At 37.7% G+C, this 17450-nt stretch overlaps 1 protein-coding gene across 1 annotated transcript in view; it reads left to right on the forward strand.

Annotated features, from left to right (window-relative positions):
- Nucleotides 1-17450, forward strand: part of LOC121324499 (catenin alpha-1-like) — a 68337-nt gene that overhangs the window by 8273 nt on the left and 42614 nt on the right. Inside the window, exon 7 of the mRNA XM_041266472.1 lies at nt 7134-7337. Coding sequence (XP_041122406.1) covers nt 7134-7337 — 204 coding nt within the window. The remainder of the gene's footprint in view (nt 1-7133; nt 7338-17450) is intronic.

Raw genomic sequence — 17450 nt, forward strand, 5'->3', positions numbered from 1 at the left:
ATGTTGGACTGAAAAGGGAAAATTGTAATGTCGGACCTGGTCTGACCATAGGACTGCAAAGGGTTAAGGCCTGAGGTACAGTAAGTTTGTGAATTCTCACCAGTGAGTCATTTTACAATTGAGGTGCTTTGGTGAGAAATTCTGTCACCAGAAGTTATATTTAAACTCTTCTGATTCAGTAGCAATAATTATCCTGCAAAAAATGTCAAGATAGGCTTTGATGGCAGGCCAGGGGTTGACAAATCGGTAGTCTGGGTGCCCGAGTACCAAAAATTGGGTCCGGACTACCGAACTGTAATGATGCAAAGCCTGCGGGACTACCGGCGGCTTCTAATTATTTTTACTTAACTAGTTATTTCAGAGACCTTCTATATGGAAGAGCTTTGGTTACTTTGTACAGACAGACTGATAAAACAGCTCAGTTTAGTACATGCCTACTCGGTTTGAAGCGGTAGCTATAGTAACCAGTGAATCTAATCATAATTGGTTCATGCCTTAAGATTCATGACATTCCATTATTTATTTATTTTTTTAAATCATGCATTAGTTACTTGCAAGGTCAGTGACATGACAGATAAACCAATCACAGCGGGAAATTTGCTTTGTACTTTACTAGAATGGCGCCGGTGGTATATAGTGATTGCAAATATACAGTAGGCTACTATTTTACCAGAGTTATGGATGGGATGTATATAAAAACTGTATTGTGAGGGAGCCCCCTCACATGGTAATGCCTTTATAAAATGTGTGATGCATTTGTACTATTTTAAATGTATAACCTGACGTCATTGTTGTTTTTATTAAGTCAGCAGAAAGCTGTGCTTATGTTTGTTCGGTGTACACTTAGGCCACTAAGTTTATTTGTACGGTACTACTGTATATTGTTTGTATAATGCATCTTGAAAACAAATGCAGCATTTACAACAGTTTAGTTACTGAATGCGCAGTGGATAGTGTGGGTGCACAGGGTAAATAAAGAATTGATGCTGTTTTGAAGACAAAGGGTGGTCACACCAAATATTGATTTGATGTAGATTTTTCTTCTGTTCAGTCACTTAGCATTTTCTTAATTGATAAATATAAACTATTAACATGTCTATTTTTGAAAGCATTCTTACTTTACAGCATTTTTTCACACCTGCCTAAAACTTTTGCACTGTACTGTATATCCATTGTCTTTTTTAAAAAGGGATACCCACCTAAAAACAAATTTCAAAAAAACAATCTTGTTTCTAATTAGTTGATGCTCGAACTTTCTGAAAACAGGATATACCTTTCGGTAATGGATTGGAAGGGGAGAGGAAACGGGGGTAGATCATACGAAAGAGGGCACAGGTTGTGGATTTGTTTTTTCTCTTGATTTTTATAGCTATTGATGTTTGAAATAGATTTGCTAATTGGGTTCTTGGCAAAAGAAAAAAAAAAAAACACCAATCAATGGAATGAAATGGTTAAATAATACTTGAATGTGGTGTTTGCCTACGAGACCAACAAGGTATGCAGAGGGTTTGTTGAATCTTAATATAAAATAAACTTGATTATACCGATCTTGCTATATCAATATTTTGAAAGTTATCGACATAGAACAATCTTGATATTGTTCTATATCGATAATAATGCCCACCCCTGTTAAGTTGTTGTTAATGCATTGGCAATAACGTGGTGTCTGAACAACATTACTTGAAATGAATACAATCACATAGTGAGCAGGCCCTAAACAGAGGTTGCAATAAACAGATTCCCACACACGCCAAATTACAGTAAAGTAACAAATGTACATAATGGTTACTTTCAACTGACTATTCAATACTGAATATAAAAAGCATATGCTCTTGTCAACAACCTGACAAGGCGGCCCTACGAAGGGGTTTCCAAACACCAGAAGCAACTAGACATGTTTTAATTATAATTATTGTGCTTTGCTTTACTTTGAGTAATGATTTTGTATATCAATTTAGAATCTGAAACCGGGGGGGGCACAGCACTGACTCTGAATCTAAACTGGATGGACCATGCTCCCTAAGACCTGCCCATAATGCTGGGCCTGGATAAAGTCTGGGAAAATATTGCAAATTAAGCTGTCAAATATAATTCCCTACATTTTGTATCAGGAAACTATTATTAGCTTGTTATTGTTTGGTAGAAATATTAACAAAAACTAGGTTGTTGGCAAACTTTGGAATTATCTGATTTATATATGGTAAAAAAAAAAAAAGTTTTATTATTGGCCCTCAGAAGTGAATTTGAATCTTACAATTGTATCTGTCTACATTTTTCTTAATGGTGAGTAGCGTTAAATGGAAATGTTTATCTACTGAAATGTGGGCTGCCAGAATTTGTGGTGAGCTACCAGTGTTTACATTTTGGTAGCCCATTGGTCTACCACACACAAGTGATTTGTCCACCCCTGCATGCCTAAATGCTGCTTCACAGGCAGCCAATAACGAAAAGGGAGCTCCACTTCACCAGCTTGCTGAGTACTGCCTGTAAAAGCTGGGAGCAGTTAAATGCTTATTGATCCCTTTATAGTAGTCTTTTCTTTTGTGTACTCTGTATACATCGTCTCTAGTCTGTCCCATAGCATGTGATGTCTGACCCATGTTTTATTTGTTCCCTTATCCATCACCTTAGTATCCATACAGTATAGTCTGTAAATCTTGCCAGGCAGCTCTGCAATTGTGGTGTTCTAGAGCAAACTGTTGGTACTAGCAGTCATGTGGTTTACTATTGCCAACGTTCTAAAAATGTGCATATTGATGTGATGCACAGGTGTACAGTCTGATGTATATACTGGTGAGCTGACATCCCACTTTATATTTGTAATTCAATTGTTCATTCAGAATGTTACCGATTTTTTCCCAGTGCGGCTTCGCAATGTTGTGGTATGTCTTAAATTGTCTGTTTACAAACACATTTTTCTGATGAACTGGAAAATGTAATCAGTTAAAGTCAAAAGATGATGTCCTAGCTATAAAAAACCCTGGGGAGGGTTTGTCTGACTGAGCTGTGTAAATGCTGATAAGAGAAGGTGTGTAGGATTTGACAGAGCCCCATTTTATGAAATATCTTGGATTTGTGCTGAAAAGGACAGGGAATGTGTAGATTAACACCAATAGTGGTGAATTCCTGCTTTTGTTCAAACAACTCTACTGGTTACATTTTTATTTTATATATTTTTTTCTTCAAAGAAAGGGAACACATACCCTCAAACCTGTCTTGTTGCATGTAAATAGCCCAAAGAAGTAGTACCTTCCAAGATAGCTCTCAAAACTCAACACCTCGCTTTTTGAAGTCTTGAAATTCTCCATTGAATTTGCTGGCTCTCGAATCTTCAGGTGTTCTTATGATTCACTTAATTTACAACAATTACCCCACCACCTTATCTCTCTCGCTCTTCACTGAATTTGAATGAAACTATTTTCTTATTTTAAAATTCTAGGTATTTGTTTAGGCTCTGAGCTTCATTTTGTTTTGAACAGTTCAATCTGATGCCTGTAGGTGTAGCTGTTGAAACAATTTATGTATTGTCCATGGGTCCCAACATACTATAACCACGTTAAGAGTAGTATAGAGTTGTCTAAAGGAACAGGACTAATTAAATATAATTTTATAGTATTAGATAATGTGCAGAACAAAATACAAGATAATAAATGGATACATACCTTAACAGCAAGCTTGAAGGTTTAAATGGAAAGAAATAGTTGCTTGTTGTGTCATTAACTATGTGAATGACATCATAAACACATTAAGATTTTAATAGTGGAAATAAGTGAGTGTAGCTACCAAGGCATCAAAAGCCTAGAAGTGCCTTCACTTTCTCTTGGAAAAAGATATTTTAAACATACCGAAATGTTGAGTGTTTTCTGTGTGTGCGTACAAAGTGTTCATACCCGATTTACATATATATTTTTTTGTCACATTAGTGCTCAGAATGGCCTTACAGGTTTATAGTAACAGTTGGTACATGCTCGCTATTCTGGAGACTATTTCACGCAGCTGTTTCATAACTAAAACATCGGCTGTTTTCATGGATACAACGTGTAACCAAAGCAGTTACGGCAGTGAGATGTAATTAATAAAATTAAACATGGAATTAATACAGTAGCTATAGTTAGATCAGGGTACCTCAATGCACCTATGTGCTTGCAACTTACTACTGCAGTAAATCCAGTTGTGTTAACATTGATTTTAAAATGTTTACTCTGCTGCCCTCCCTCACCAAAACCTTCATCCTTGTAAAGGACGGTTCTCTTTGAATACTTCCAAGTAAGAGCAATACAAAGCAAGGCTTATTATACCGGGTTGTTTTCAGAGACACAAGGAAATATGAAGTTTAATTACAGTCATTTACTCTACTTCCATTCACACACTTAGAAGGACATTTCAAATTTCAAGCCATTGATTTTCTACTGAAATGGTCAGAGCCAGTGAATAAAATGACTGATTTACTGTACCCTAGTATAAAAGGCAGAACATTGTCTAGAACAAGGAAATTCATCATGTACTGCTGAGCTTAATCGCCTTTTAATATTAACCAAGGCCCAGCAAAGATGGTGCACAATTTAATGGGTAGTTTATTTAATTTCACACAGTCCAACATAGAATGTAATGTGTAAATCCAACCCTGGTGCTGGCATCTCCTGAGCTAACTGCCTGCATGACCTTGCAACTCTTTACTGATCCTTTTTTATTTTTCCTTGCAAGGAGCTCTGAAATGTAATTGGTTTTGTTTTCCGCTGGATGTGAACACTATAAAACTGCCAAGCTAGCTTTCCTTGCCTTCTAACATCTTCTGACAAACTTGTTTCCTTGGTTTACATCGCCTTTATTACAGCTGTGACTTAAAAGCTTTTGCAGTCTGCTTTAGACTGCTGCTTTTTTTTTTTTTCATTGCTCGCTGTGCCCCAGTGTCTGAGCTGGTAAAGCTGCTTGTAATAGGACTGTGGCTTTTTCATTCTTTTATTTTCTAGACTAGCATTTTTGCTATTGTAGCCAGCCAGTGCTTTTAACAGCACCCAGGGCAGGGAAAGTGTCAGATCTGATGTGTGAAACATAGAAGTTTAAGAAATTAATTTGGTAAATCTGTTTTAATACTAATGGCTTAGCTTTATTTTGTTGGTGTTCAATTAGACCGGAAGCTGCAGTATTTTGGCCCCCCTTTTTTAAAACGTCATTCCGAAAACAATCCCTGTGCACCACACTTTTGCAATCTGCAGATGTGCTCCTCCTAGTCGATCTGTACCTAGTTGCCAGGGAACGGCTCTGAAATGCTTTCATTCTAATTCAGCTAGCAATGTTTGCACCCTACCCAGCTCTTGTAAGACTTGCATGCAATAAGTAATTTTAGTGGAAGATGACATGAACGAGTAAGCAGTTTGAGTGTCTTGTCTGCAAGAGGGAGAACAGCAAATTGTGTGTGTGTCACGTATCTATATATATATATATATATGACCATAAATATATATATATATATATATATATATATATATATATATATATATATATATATATATATATATATATATATATATATATATATAAAAATAAAATTTAGACACACCAAGTTGAGAATAAGTGGAGTTGTTTGCTCACACAGATATGTGGGTAGCACGCTCCAGAATTCCTGCTTTGTATTCTCTAAAGTTACTGGAGTAGTGTTACTTGCCAAGAATGCAGCATGGGCCAAATGTCCCTCAAAGGGTTTGCTACTTTTATTTGAGCAAATGAACAAATAGGTGTTTTAGTTGTTGCAAACATGCCTGACTCTGGGTGAACCTTGAACATTTTCTATAACATGCGTTATATTCAACAAACTTACTTTTCCTACTGGTCACTGGTGTTTTTCTGTAAATTTATCTATTGATTTTAAAACGCTCAATCATACATCTAAAAATAAATTGCAACGCAGTGGTTAGAAACTTTAGTCAAGCATAAAAATGATTTAACCTATTTCCTCCTTCACTGTTTTGTCTGAAAAGTCACTTTGGGGAATGACTGTTCTTTACTGAATTATTTGGCTGCCTTGTAATAGCTTGAACTCCCTGGAATTGTAGTCACTTTAATTTGGCACTTCACCTTATCTACCAAAGGAACGTCTTTCCTGGTGGAAAGGATTGTTTTTTCTTTGTTGGTTGGTTCTCCGCTATTTCAGATTCTCCAGTCGTTTATTTCAGAGCTTTTAACAGAATTTCCTTGCTGTATTATCTAGGTTGTACAAGCGCAGATAAATAAAGCTAACCCTTTTCCTCTGCTCCCAGTTATCCCCCAGTTCCGAATGGCTGCCTAACTGATAAAAGCTTTGCTCATTGGACTTGCTGTACTCCATGTTTTTAAATTGCTTCTTTCTCTCGGCTCTTGCTCACCCCACTTAAATCTGTGTGTGTGGGTTTTTTTTTCCTTTATTTTTAACCCCCATTGGACCACTTTTTAGCACCGGCAGTGCAATATAATTACAAATAAATTGGGAATGTGTGCCATACTGAAACAATTTAAACTTAAGCAAGTCCTTGGCTATTACAGGAAGCATGACTTAGTGATTTTTAACCTGTTTTTTTTTTTTAACACTAGTGGGCTGTGTGTGTGTCTTTATCTCTCTCTCTCTCTCTCTCTCTCTCTCTCTCTCTCTCTCTCTCTATATTATATATTCTCTATATAATATATAGATATATATATTATATAGATATATATATATATAGATATATATATCGACCTAGAAATATTTTGTTAACACAATTATCCTTCTAGTCTCCTGCATTTTTTAAATAGTTTGCACTACTGATTTTGCTCACAAACTACCGTAACATTTTGACCACCAAAAGACATGAGACACAACCGATTGAGCATGCAACCCCAGAGGACAAAGGCACCTTTTCCAAGTTTGTGTGAATGATTAGTTTGTTGTTATAAATGCGGGAAAGGACATAATTTATTTTTAAAAAAAGACTTTGGTATTAATGCAAGATCAGAATAACAATTCACTTCAAAAGTAGTGTGTTATAAAGTTGCACTTCACTTGATTTGTACCATGCTGAGGGTGGGGTACTACTATAACTACATTAGTAATGTTCTGAAGGTTGTATAAATATACTTGTTGTGTTTTTAAAGTGATTTATTCCATGTTTTTCTCTCTCTAGAAACAAATCATTGTGGATCCCCTGAATTTCAGCGAGGAGCGTTTCAGGCCCTCCCTGGAAGAGCGACTGGAGAGCATCATTAGTGGCGCAGCGCTGATGGCTGACTCGTCCTGCACACGTGATGACCGTCGGGAGCGCATTGTGGCGGAGTGCAATGCGGTGCGACAGGCCTTGCAGGATCTCCTGTCCGAGTACATGGGCAATGTAAGTCCTTTTCTTTCCCAGTATTCCCCAACACAAACTTCTCCGTTTTGTGAACCCCAGCTGTTATGGAGTTCTGCTCTTCTGAAGCCCTATTGCGTTGCAACCTGTCGCAAACTTTCAAAACCTTTTAATAGGCCTTTAATTAACTTCTGTCCTACTGCATTTTTACCTTCCCTGAGGTTTAAAATTGTGTTGAACAACTCCTGATTGACCACGAGTCTTTGATTCTTGTTTGGCAAACAAAACTCCAAAGCACGCTTTCATATGGCTCTTAATCTGGCAAAGACTATGAGTGTGACATTGACTTCAGGACAGGTCTGCCGAATGCACTGAAGAGCTTCATTATACTCCCATGCAAGCCTTTGTCTTGGTTTTTTTTTTTTTTTTTTTGTAAATGTAAGCTGATGTTAATTGACAAATCTAATTGTTTTGAAAAGTGAGAAGGCCAAGCATCTGTGGCAAGTTTATCATTTTGATTAAAATGCAATTATAGGATCATGCACTGCTGGCTTTGCTCGTCCACCGTGTTGGAGAAAGGGTTCTGGAATGCATTGCCCTGTAATTGTTAGGATCTTACATTAACCAATAATCCCATGTTTAGCAGGGATGGCAATAAGACTCCCTTTGCATAGCATTTCGATCCATTCCTTGTTTTACCACAAGTTTATAAGACACATCCTAAGCTTATTATTAAATCTAGAATTGGTGAAACTGCTGTGCAATAGGAGTCTTGTTTCGAGTTCTGGTTTTTAGCAATGCTTAACCCTCCCTGCTTGAGTACCTTCTATTTGGAGGTGGATACAAATTTTTGCGTCCCCAAATTTAGGGGGAATAATGCTAGCATGATGCTATAGTCCACCAAGATTTGCTGGCATGCAACGTTTGAGTTGATGCATACTGTTAATCTTGTGGACCTTATTCCAGCTCAAAACTTGTTTGCTTTTATTACAAGAATCCACAGGCCCTTCATGATATATGCCAGGGTTTATTAGATTTAGAATTTAAAACATCCTCCCTTGTACCAAAACTTTGAGATATGTTTTGCCGTCTGCACCATAGAGGCATTCACATTGTCCAGCTTCTGAGTAAGTGTCTGAACACCATGCTAAAGTGTTGGTTGTCTTGCAGCTAATCTCAAGGCACTTTAACCTTGTCACTTTTAATGGCAAGTGTTACTTGTTTATTGCTACGTGGATGAAGACTTGCTGACATTTGATTTGGAGAGTAATGTCTGCTTTACAGTAGCCCAGGATATCTTGTGATTTAATGGGGAAAAATGGAGTGGGATTACATGTGGGTAAAGGAAGATTATTGCTGGCAACCTATTCCCTCTGCAGCAAGCATACATAAAGGATGAGACAAGTGAATAAAAGAAAAAAAAGTTCAATAGCAAGTTGATGCTATTGTCTGATTGTTTAGCATGTTTCCTTGCCAAAGGCTGCCATTGGTATCAGTGTCTGCAGCAATATTTGTAGTTTGTCCTGTGAAATAAAAACAGAAATGGTCATTGTACATTTGCTTAAGCTTTATTGTAGAAATGGAAGCGAACAAGCAAAGCAAGGCAATGCACTGATGGAGATGTCTGCAGTGCAGGTGCTCTGCTTTTAGATTTGCATTCTGGGGAAAGATGAGCAGTTAAACATATTAAGCTGTGACCTTTTCAGCCTGCTGTCACAACTAAGCTTGCTCTGGGGAAAGCTGTTCTCAGTGAAGAATTAACCCCACCCCCTTCTCATTTTCTCTTAATTGTCTTTATTATAAGGAGATTTTCTGCACAAGGCAGGTGAATTGAAACAAGTGACAGAAATTTGAGAGTTTTCCACACAATTGAATTGTGATGTCACACGGCTGTATTGTAGGTTCATTCAGCGGCTGGTTATTAAATTAGACTTGTTCCAGTAGAGGGGATTTATATAAGTATTTTTTTAAACCACACTTCTTGTACATAATCTTAAAGAATACAGTGGCTGTAAATACAATCTAACTAACTGAATGTGCAATTAAATGCCTATTTATAGGAATGAATGGCAGAATTTTTAGTCTTGATGTCCTGAATGTGTACAAGACTTAATTGGCACCTAGCCTTTTTGTGATGTTTTCACATCTGGCTGTTTTGAAGGGGTTCATTAAGAATGCAATGTGTGATGGCAGCCATTGACTGAGCGAGACTTAAATCCACAGCATGCATTGGCATCTTTCTGCTGCCTGCTGTTTCAGTCATGGTGAGGGTAGACACGCTTCTTAACCACGTATACAGACAAACACTTATTCCAATCACATTGAACACTCAGTCTGTGAACCAAAGAAATTCAATTTCAATAATAGGTCTTTGTCACAGCCCTTGTCTTGACAGTTTTACAATGCACTGTACACAAGTTAGTAAACATTCTGTTTATCTTAATTCCAGGATGCAAGAAAAATGCACATGGCCAAAATATGTTAACTTTTCATTTCAGTTTAATGAAAAGGCTTGGCTTTAATGATCCTTTTGGCTGTTAGGCAAAATGATATTGTACTGACCTTCTGTCACTCTGAAACTGTAAAAGTCTTAAATGGATGTTGGGTAGGGGGTCCATTAATGCTTAGATTCAAATGTGGCTCATTTTGTTGCCGTGAACGGTCTGATGCTGACCTCTGAAGCAAAATGAGTGCTCATCTTACCTGGGGAGGTGGGGTCGAAATAAAGGTTACCACTCTACAGAGATCCTTTCATAGGAAACTGGGCATTATTATGCAATGAACTGCCTCGTGGCCTGTAGTAGCTACAGTTTTAAATTGGCTTTTATATCAGCTGTGTAATAAGCACTATTTCCAAATAATTGAACAGTGGAATTGCTGCTTCATTCCATGTCAAACTGTGACTTGTAGGGAGCTTTGAAGATTAATCCATTGGCTTTATATATATTCCCATAGTCTTTTTTTATGGGGAGGGTTGTGGTAGGGCTCGTATTAAAGCTTTGAGGAATAAAAGCACTAATGATGATCATGGAGTGAATTAACAAGATTAGCAAAGAAAACGAATGCTTTAAATCCTATGCAAATCTTTGAATAGGATGTATTTCTTAATGACAGTTTGCTTTTTGCATTGTACAGAAGAAAAAAATCAGTTTGGCTCTTTAATTTGATGGCTGAGGTTACAGTTTCAAAAGGGATTGTGGCAAGTTTGGGAGTTTGCAGGATGAAAGAACCAATTGAAAGTCTGGCTGCCAACTGGTACTAAATTTAGCTGAATTTCTGGTAAGCTCACATACCACACAATTGAGGTCACAAGTCCAAGTATGCCCAAGTTAGAACAATGTGTGAAGCTCATTACAGTGGGATTTATTTGTTTTTCAAAGTCAATCCTTTTCTGGTTGGCATAGTTCAAAGACAGATATGCATTCATTCATCTTAATTGGTTTTCTTGTACTTCTGCTAACTCATTTAAATAAATATTGCAAGTGAGGTTAGTGCAGCCCTATTACATGGATTCAGGAATATACCGAGCATCAAAATAAACTTTTATTGGTTTCTTTTTAATCACTCTATCAATCATCCTTGACCATGACACGCTTAAGTGAGTATTAAGCAGATGCACTTAATCTCCTAATTAGTGAGCCAGTTAATTGGACACTGGATATGGAGTGATTTCAGCTGTTGAGTTGCAAGCTTGAATAAAAGCAATAAAGAAAATCACAGAAAATAAACCGTGCCACTTTTAATTTTATTCCTTGTGGTAAACAGTTTCTAGCAATTTCAAACCTGGCAAGACGGTATAACAAGACACACTCTGACAATGACATTGCACGAACTGGGAGACCAAGATTCACAACACCTGCCCAAGATCGACAGATCATTTTGCAGCATCTTTGTGATGTCAATTGTTAATCGGCACAATAAAAGTTACTGCACTTGCTCTAAAACAGTGTCATTACATCTAGTAAATTTTATCCAAATGTAAGTTATATTTTTCTTTTGATGCTCGGTATACAAGAGTTGTCAAGATCCAGTATGCAATGATGCATAAAGCAATTTTATTCCTTGTGGTAAACCTGTTTGATAATAAGTTTATTTAGACCCTTTAGAACTAAACCAACGCTGCACTGGGTATTCTTGGTCTTGGCAAATTCATGAGCTCCCGGTAATTGCTGGAACCACAGATTCTGTGCTCCTATTTGCAATTTAAGACTGAATAAGGAAGCATTGTAACCAACAAATAATCTAACCTGCTTATTTGAACTATTTCAGTATGTGTTCAGCTATCCGGGCAGTGATGGTTTCCAGTGTCTGCAATTTGCCTCTTCATATGCTTTTTTTTTTTTTTTTTTTTTTTTTTTTTTTTTTTTATATAAAAGCGTTTCTTTTTTTCTTGGTTCATAAGTAATGTTAGTCAAGCCTGTCTCGTGCCAATTAGGTTTACGTTGGATGTTGGACTTGGAGCTGCTGTAGTTTCATTCACAGTTTAATTGCTGCCTGCTAGGTTTTACTTGAATCTTCTTAACTCTGTTCAGCAGTACCCTCACAGGTTGGAATGTATTTATATCCCAATTAAATGCATCTAAGTAGGTGGCGAGCCTCGTGCTTTACGGATATTTTTTCAGCATTTGTTTACGTTTTTTTGGGAGGAGTGGAGATTAGTTCTCGATGTTGAAACCTGTTTACATTAACAGGTGGAAACTTCATTGCCATAATCTGTTGTGACCGCTTTATGGAACCTTGCTGTAAGCTTTTAATGCTGGTGCTACCCTAGAATGTAAATAAGACTGCAGCAAATCCACATTCTTTACTTATCCCGCTGTGACAAATTAAAACATTGTATTTTACGTGGTCCTCATGGGTATACAAGTACAATGATTGACCTTTTGACAGAGGTTGAATTTCAGAAACAGGGTCATCTAATATCAGTCAATTTCAAGTTCAGTGGTCATTACCCCACATGTAGAACAAGAAAATAAAAGCTCACTAACTGTGTCTTGTGCTGGAGTTGTTGTTGGTTTTTTTTTTTTTTATATTTCTCTGCTGTGCAATTTTTTTTTTTCTAGTTTATCGCTGCAGTAAAGCTTTATCACGAGATGCCAAACTATCTCTGCTGTTTTTATCTGGCAAGCAGTGGCTTCTGCTTGAAAGCAGTTTAGATACTTTCACAGGTGTGTTGGCCTCTGATAGCTTTGTACAAAGGGATTTTATAATTTGTATTCAGGTGTTTTTTGTCTTGCAATGGGAATGTACATGATGCATTCGTGGTGCAGCTCAAATGGATGATCTTTATGGAGAAGCATTCTTATTCAAAGTATCCTTGGATTCAGGTACTGGCATGGATTTGTTTCTCACGTCCCTCAGCTTTGGAAGCAGAAGGCATATTTAACAGTTTTCCTTGGGTAGCTAAAGACCCTGTCCTATGCCATTTAAACCATGTTAGTTTCCTTTTTAAACAGTCTTTAAAAGGGCTAAATACGGTTATCATCCGCACTACGCAGTTTAAATACTCAAGACCACCTCGGGGGGGGTTAATCTCGAGTCTAGTTCTAAACACGCTTCAGGTAAGACGGTTTGTCAGAAGTGTGGATGCTTTAATACTGAACTTCATTTTTTGTGTATCCTCCAATATCCCAGAATGCTCTCCAATATGTTTTGGTGTGTGGACATTACAAATACAATACTTGGAATAGGTATCTGAAGGAGTTAACGACTATCAATACTGCTGTACCGTTTACAATTTCTGAAGCTAAAATGATGGATCATGGAGCGACATGCCAAAATCAAGGCACATTGGAGCGATTTAAATCTGTTAAGGAGAACTTCAGAGTTCAAAATGAAATGCACACATTGATAAAATGTACCTTGTGTTTAAGAAACAAAGCCATAACGTTCATGCTAAGAAGCACTGTCTTTCGTGGGCTTGGACTCCATATTTTCCGGGTTGTAAACATAATACAGTGCATGGTGGGATGTCATTAAGCCCCACAGTCCATTGCGCTGCTAGGAACTGTAACCAAATTATTTTAACTCTTTACAGTCCTATGTCGGACCAGGTCCGACATTAGTTTTCCCTTTCCTGTCCAATGTTGGACCCTGTCCGACATCATCAAAAAGATGTAAAGCGCAGGTCTCTAGTCATTTTTTCTCCGGAAAAAGCCAAGAAAACTGTGGCCGAGTGAGACCGATAGGAGCTGAATGAAATGGGGAATGGGTGGGGCGGCTTATCTCATAGCCCCATCCACTACAGAGATAACACTGACATAACAAAGGAGGTAGCTGCTTCTGCGTCCAGCACTCAAAGAATATCAGACTTTTTGGAGGTGTTATAGTAATAAAATAATGACTTGGATCTCATTATTGAGTAGTTGGGTGATAAAATGAGTGATTAGAGGATTTCAGTATGCACGTCTATAAAGAGTTATGTGAAAAATACAGTGAACAAGGGGTGGGGCTTGGCTGTAGATACAGTACGGAGTGTCCTTTTGCGATTCAATGTCTTTTTAAACGGCACGTATAAAATAAACGGCATGTGTGAAAATAAATTGGACCTGACAAGCTTTGAATAAATGGACTGCAGAGGGTTAATAGTATTTGTACGCATTAAGCCTGACCTAAACAAACCTGTACTTTGTGTGGATGCTTTGAGCTGGATTCATTAAAATGTTTGAGTATGGTTCTTGATCGATTATTTAGTGTGGACAGGGCCACAGACTCTTTCATTGATTGTCACAGTAGAAATCCCTTGTTTCTTTTTAAAGGGTAGTAAGCGATGGCTCCTTAAGGAAATGTTGTTATTTAAGATGTTAGTATTAAATTGGTCCATGGCATTTAATTTTATTTTAACAATATTTGTAAATCCTTTTGTATTTCTGTCCACTGCATGTTGTGTGACACATCAATCCTTTTTCCCATCTTGGACGAAAAGTCTTAACACAAACTTGTTAGAATAGTAGCTTGAGTAAAGAAGCCCAATACTGCCTCCATTGTAGCTTGGGCTTTTTATTGTACAGCAGATATAGTGGAGTTTTTATTGTACAGCAGATATTGGAAGATTATTAAATTTGTAATGTTATCCAGGCCAAAAGGTAAGCCAATTGCCTTCACTGAGTTTTTGTTTGAGTGCAGCACTACTAGGCTAGATTGTGAAACACTAAAAAAGACTCTTCCCATCATGACTTGCTTCACCCCTGCTGTTAAAAAGGGATAGAGCGAGACATAAAGATGTGCGTGACAGTGTATTAAGAAAGATTGCCAAGTCTGGTATTGACTGTGATATGAAAACTACTTCATATTCGTTTACGGAGTAATTGACTTTCAGACCATGACGGATCAGTTACTGCTGTCAGTAGGAGCAAATTTTACCTTTGGTACTGAGATTTGAATTGATTTTCTTGCACCTTTTCTCTCCTGGTTTGTTTTGCTTTGGGTGATACCTGATATTCTGCAACAGTCAGTATTGCCAAGTGTTTTGCTTGGCAACTTCTTGTTTGCACCCACCCATTTTATGTATATTAAGGTAAATGAGTGGTGTAGCTCCATTCAAGCAAGTTCCTTGTTTGCAGAATCTTGGTCTTGTCCCAGAATGGGAGAGCTCTGGAATTGAAAGATTGAAATGATCCCTTCAATGGTCAGAAGTCTAATTTTGCAAACTTGTACCTACAGTACTAAATGCTGGAGTTCCTTAACTGGGTTTATTTAAAAGGCAATATATTTTAAATTAAAATAATTTGAATTACTTTGAATACCGTGTGCCCTTTCTTCCAAGAACATAGTTTGTTCCGAGTTAGAATGGGAGATGTTGCATCGGTTCATGGTCAGTGCAGAGGCAACGTCAAAATGCCTTGATTTGCGTGGCAGATAGATATACGCTGTTTCTCTCTTCTTGGCCGTGTCCCTGACTTTGCCAAGAAGAAATGTAATGTGAAATGTAGCAAATAGAACAAATCTGGCCTCCCTTTTATCATGTCAGCTTTGAAGTTTTATTTGTCTTGCGTATTGATATTTATATTCTGCTCCAACATGTTGACTGTTTCGTCACCCCTGTCTTACAATGGTTTTTTTTATTTTTTTTTATTGCTGTACAGTACCCCCCCCCCCCCCCCCCCCCTTTTTTTTTTTAATGAAGTGTTGTTATACCACTGTTATAAGGCGGTAAGTGGATCTCATTTGCCCCATAGTCGTCCTGCTAACAACACCTTTTGATCTGGTGGAACACAAATATAACGGCATGTCTTGATCCTTACTACATTGTGCAGCATGTACTTGGTGTACACTAGTAAACATAGCTTGAGTTTATTAACCCTTTTGCATATTGCTTGGCGGTTAGTATTTCTACTTAAACAATATTAATATTTGAGTATTTAAGGGTTGTATCTTGGGTTGATGCCCTGCAAAAAGTAGTGTGTGCTTCTTGAAACAGCTTGTAATTAAATGTAATAAAGATCCTGAGGTAAAAGAATAAGTCACCTGCAAACAGATAAACAAGGTCTGGGGAAGATTAATTTGCTGCAAACATTTCCATTAGTTTAAATTGAACATAAGTGGCGCGACGTGCTGTCAAAAACAGCTGCTTTTGCTGAATTGAGCTGATTTTATCACCCTGTTTTATTCCCCACTCACAGCATGGCTTGGAGTTCGCAGCATTACAAACGCTGTATTAAAACTTTTGTGAACTTGGTCACACATGCCAATGATTTTTTGCATATCAGATTTAGAATCTCTGTTTTTTGGCAGTTAATGCAAACTGAATCAATTAAAGGTTTCTAGGTCATATGAATTATTTCATGCTAATTGATGAATACGTAAAAGGTACTCTTTTTTTGGTGATTTTATGTAGGCTGCCTAAATGAGTAATTTTAGAGAGAACCAGTGTGTGCACCAGTCCTTAACCCTTTGTGGTCCCTTTATTCAGCGCTTGTCAGGCGCATCAAGTCCAATTTATTTTCACACGGGCTGTTTATTTTACGCTCGCTGTTTAAAAAAAGTAAAACTGGTTTAAAAGGCACTGAATTGCAAAAGCACTCAGTACTGCATCTCCAGCCAAGCACCACCCCTTGTTTGCTGTATTTCACATACCTCTATTGACGTGCATACTGATAAATCCAATCCTGATCACTTGTTTTGAGCACCCAACTCCTCAATGCGATTATTACTATAACATCTCAAAAAGCTCGCAAATGTCCGTGATATTCTTTTGAGCGCTGCTTACAGAAGCAGCTCCTTTGTTTATGTCTGTGTTATCTGTGTGGCGCATGGGGCTATCAGGTGGTTGGTTTGCTTTTGTTTTTCCCCCCTCCTATCAGTCTCACTTGGCCATTGAAAGGTTTGTTTTCTCTGCTTTTTCCAGAGAAAAAACGACTGGAGACCTGTGCTTTACGTCTTTTTGATGTCGGACATGGTCCCACATTGGACTGGAAAGGGAAAATTGTAATGTCGGACCTGGTCCGACATAGAACTGCAAAGGGTTAAACTGAGACGACAGTCCTTACAAGCAGTTTTGCTTTCTGAATAAAGCTGATTGCATCCAAGCTATACCATGGGGAAGGGTAAACTAAGTAGGACCCAGATTGTCTTTCTAAGCAGTGCCTAATGCAAGTGTCGCCTAATCCTATTCCCTTGTCATAAAGCCCTATACCAATACTTATAATTCTAAACTGCACCCTCCAGGGTAGGGATTTCAATCATTCCATGTATAGGCACAATGAGACGCTATGACATGTTTTCCTATGGCTTTGCAAATTTAAATTTGTATGTACAGTAACTGCAGCACATAACTGAGTTGGGGAGATTGATGAATCTGTCACTTCTGCTTCCTTTGTTCTTTTTTGAGGTCACTCGCTGTATCCATCTGGCATCTTCCAGGCTTTTCATCCACCTTTTTAAAAAAGTCTCAGTTTTGGCATGTTGTTTTGGCCCAACATTTGTAACCATCTCTCTCCAATTAACTTTATGCAGAATTCCTGTATTCACATGCCATCCTGAGAGAATGCAGGGTGCATTTTGAGATTTTTTTTTCAACTGCACAGCACTTTTAATTCTTGTCTAGGATGCTTGAGGGACATTGAACTAATTAAAAGTAACCTTTTGGCTTCCTTTTATTTAAGGCTCTTTTTTACAACATTTGATGTATCATTTTAATAGTATACATTTATTTAC

This window comes from Polyodon spathula, chromosome 12 (genome assembly GCF_017654505.1).
Source record: "Polyodon spathula isolate WHYD16114869_AA chromosome 12, ASM1765450v1, whole genome shotgun sequence".
Taxonomy (NCBI): Eukaryota; Metazoa; Chordata; class Actinopteri; order Acipenseriformes; family Polyodontidae; genus Polyodon; species Polyodon spathula.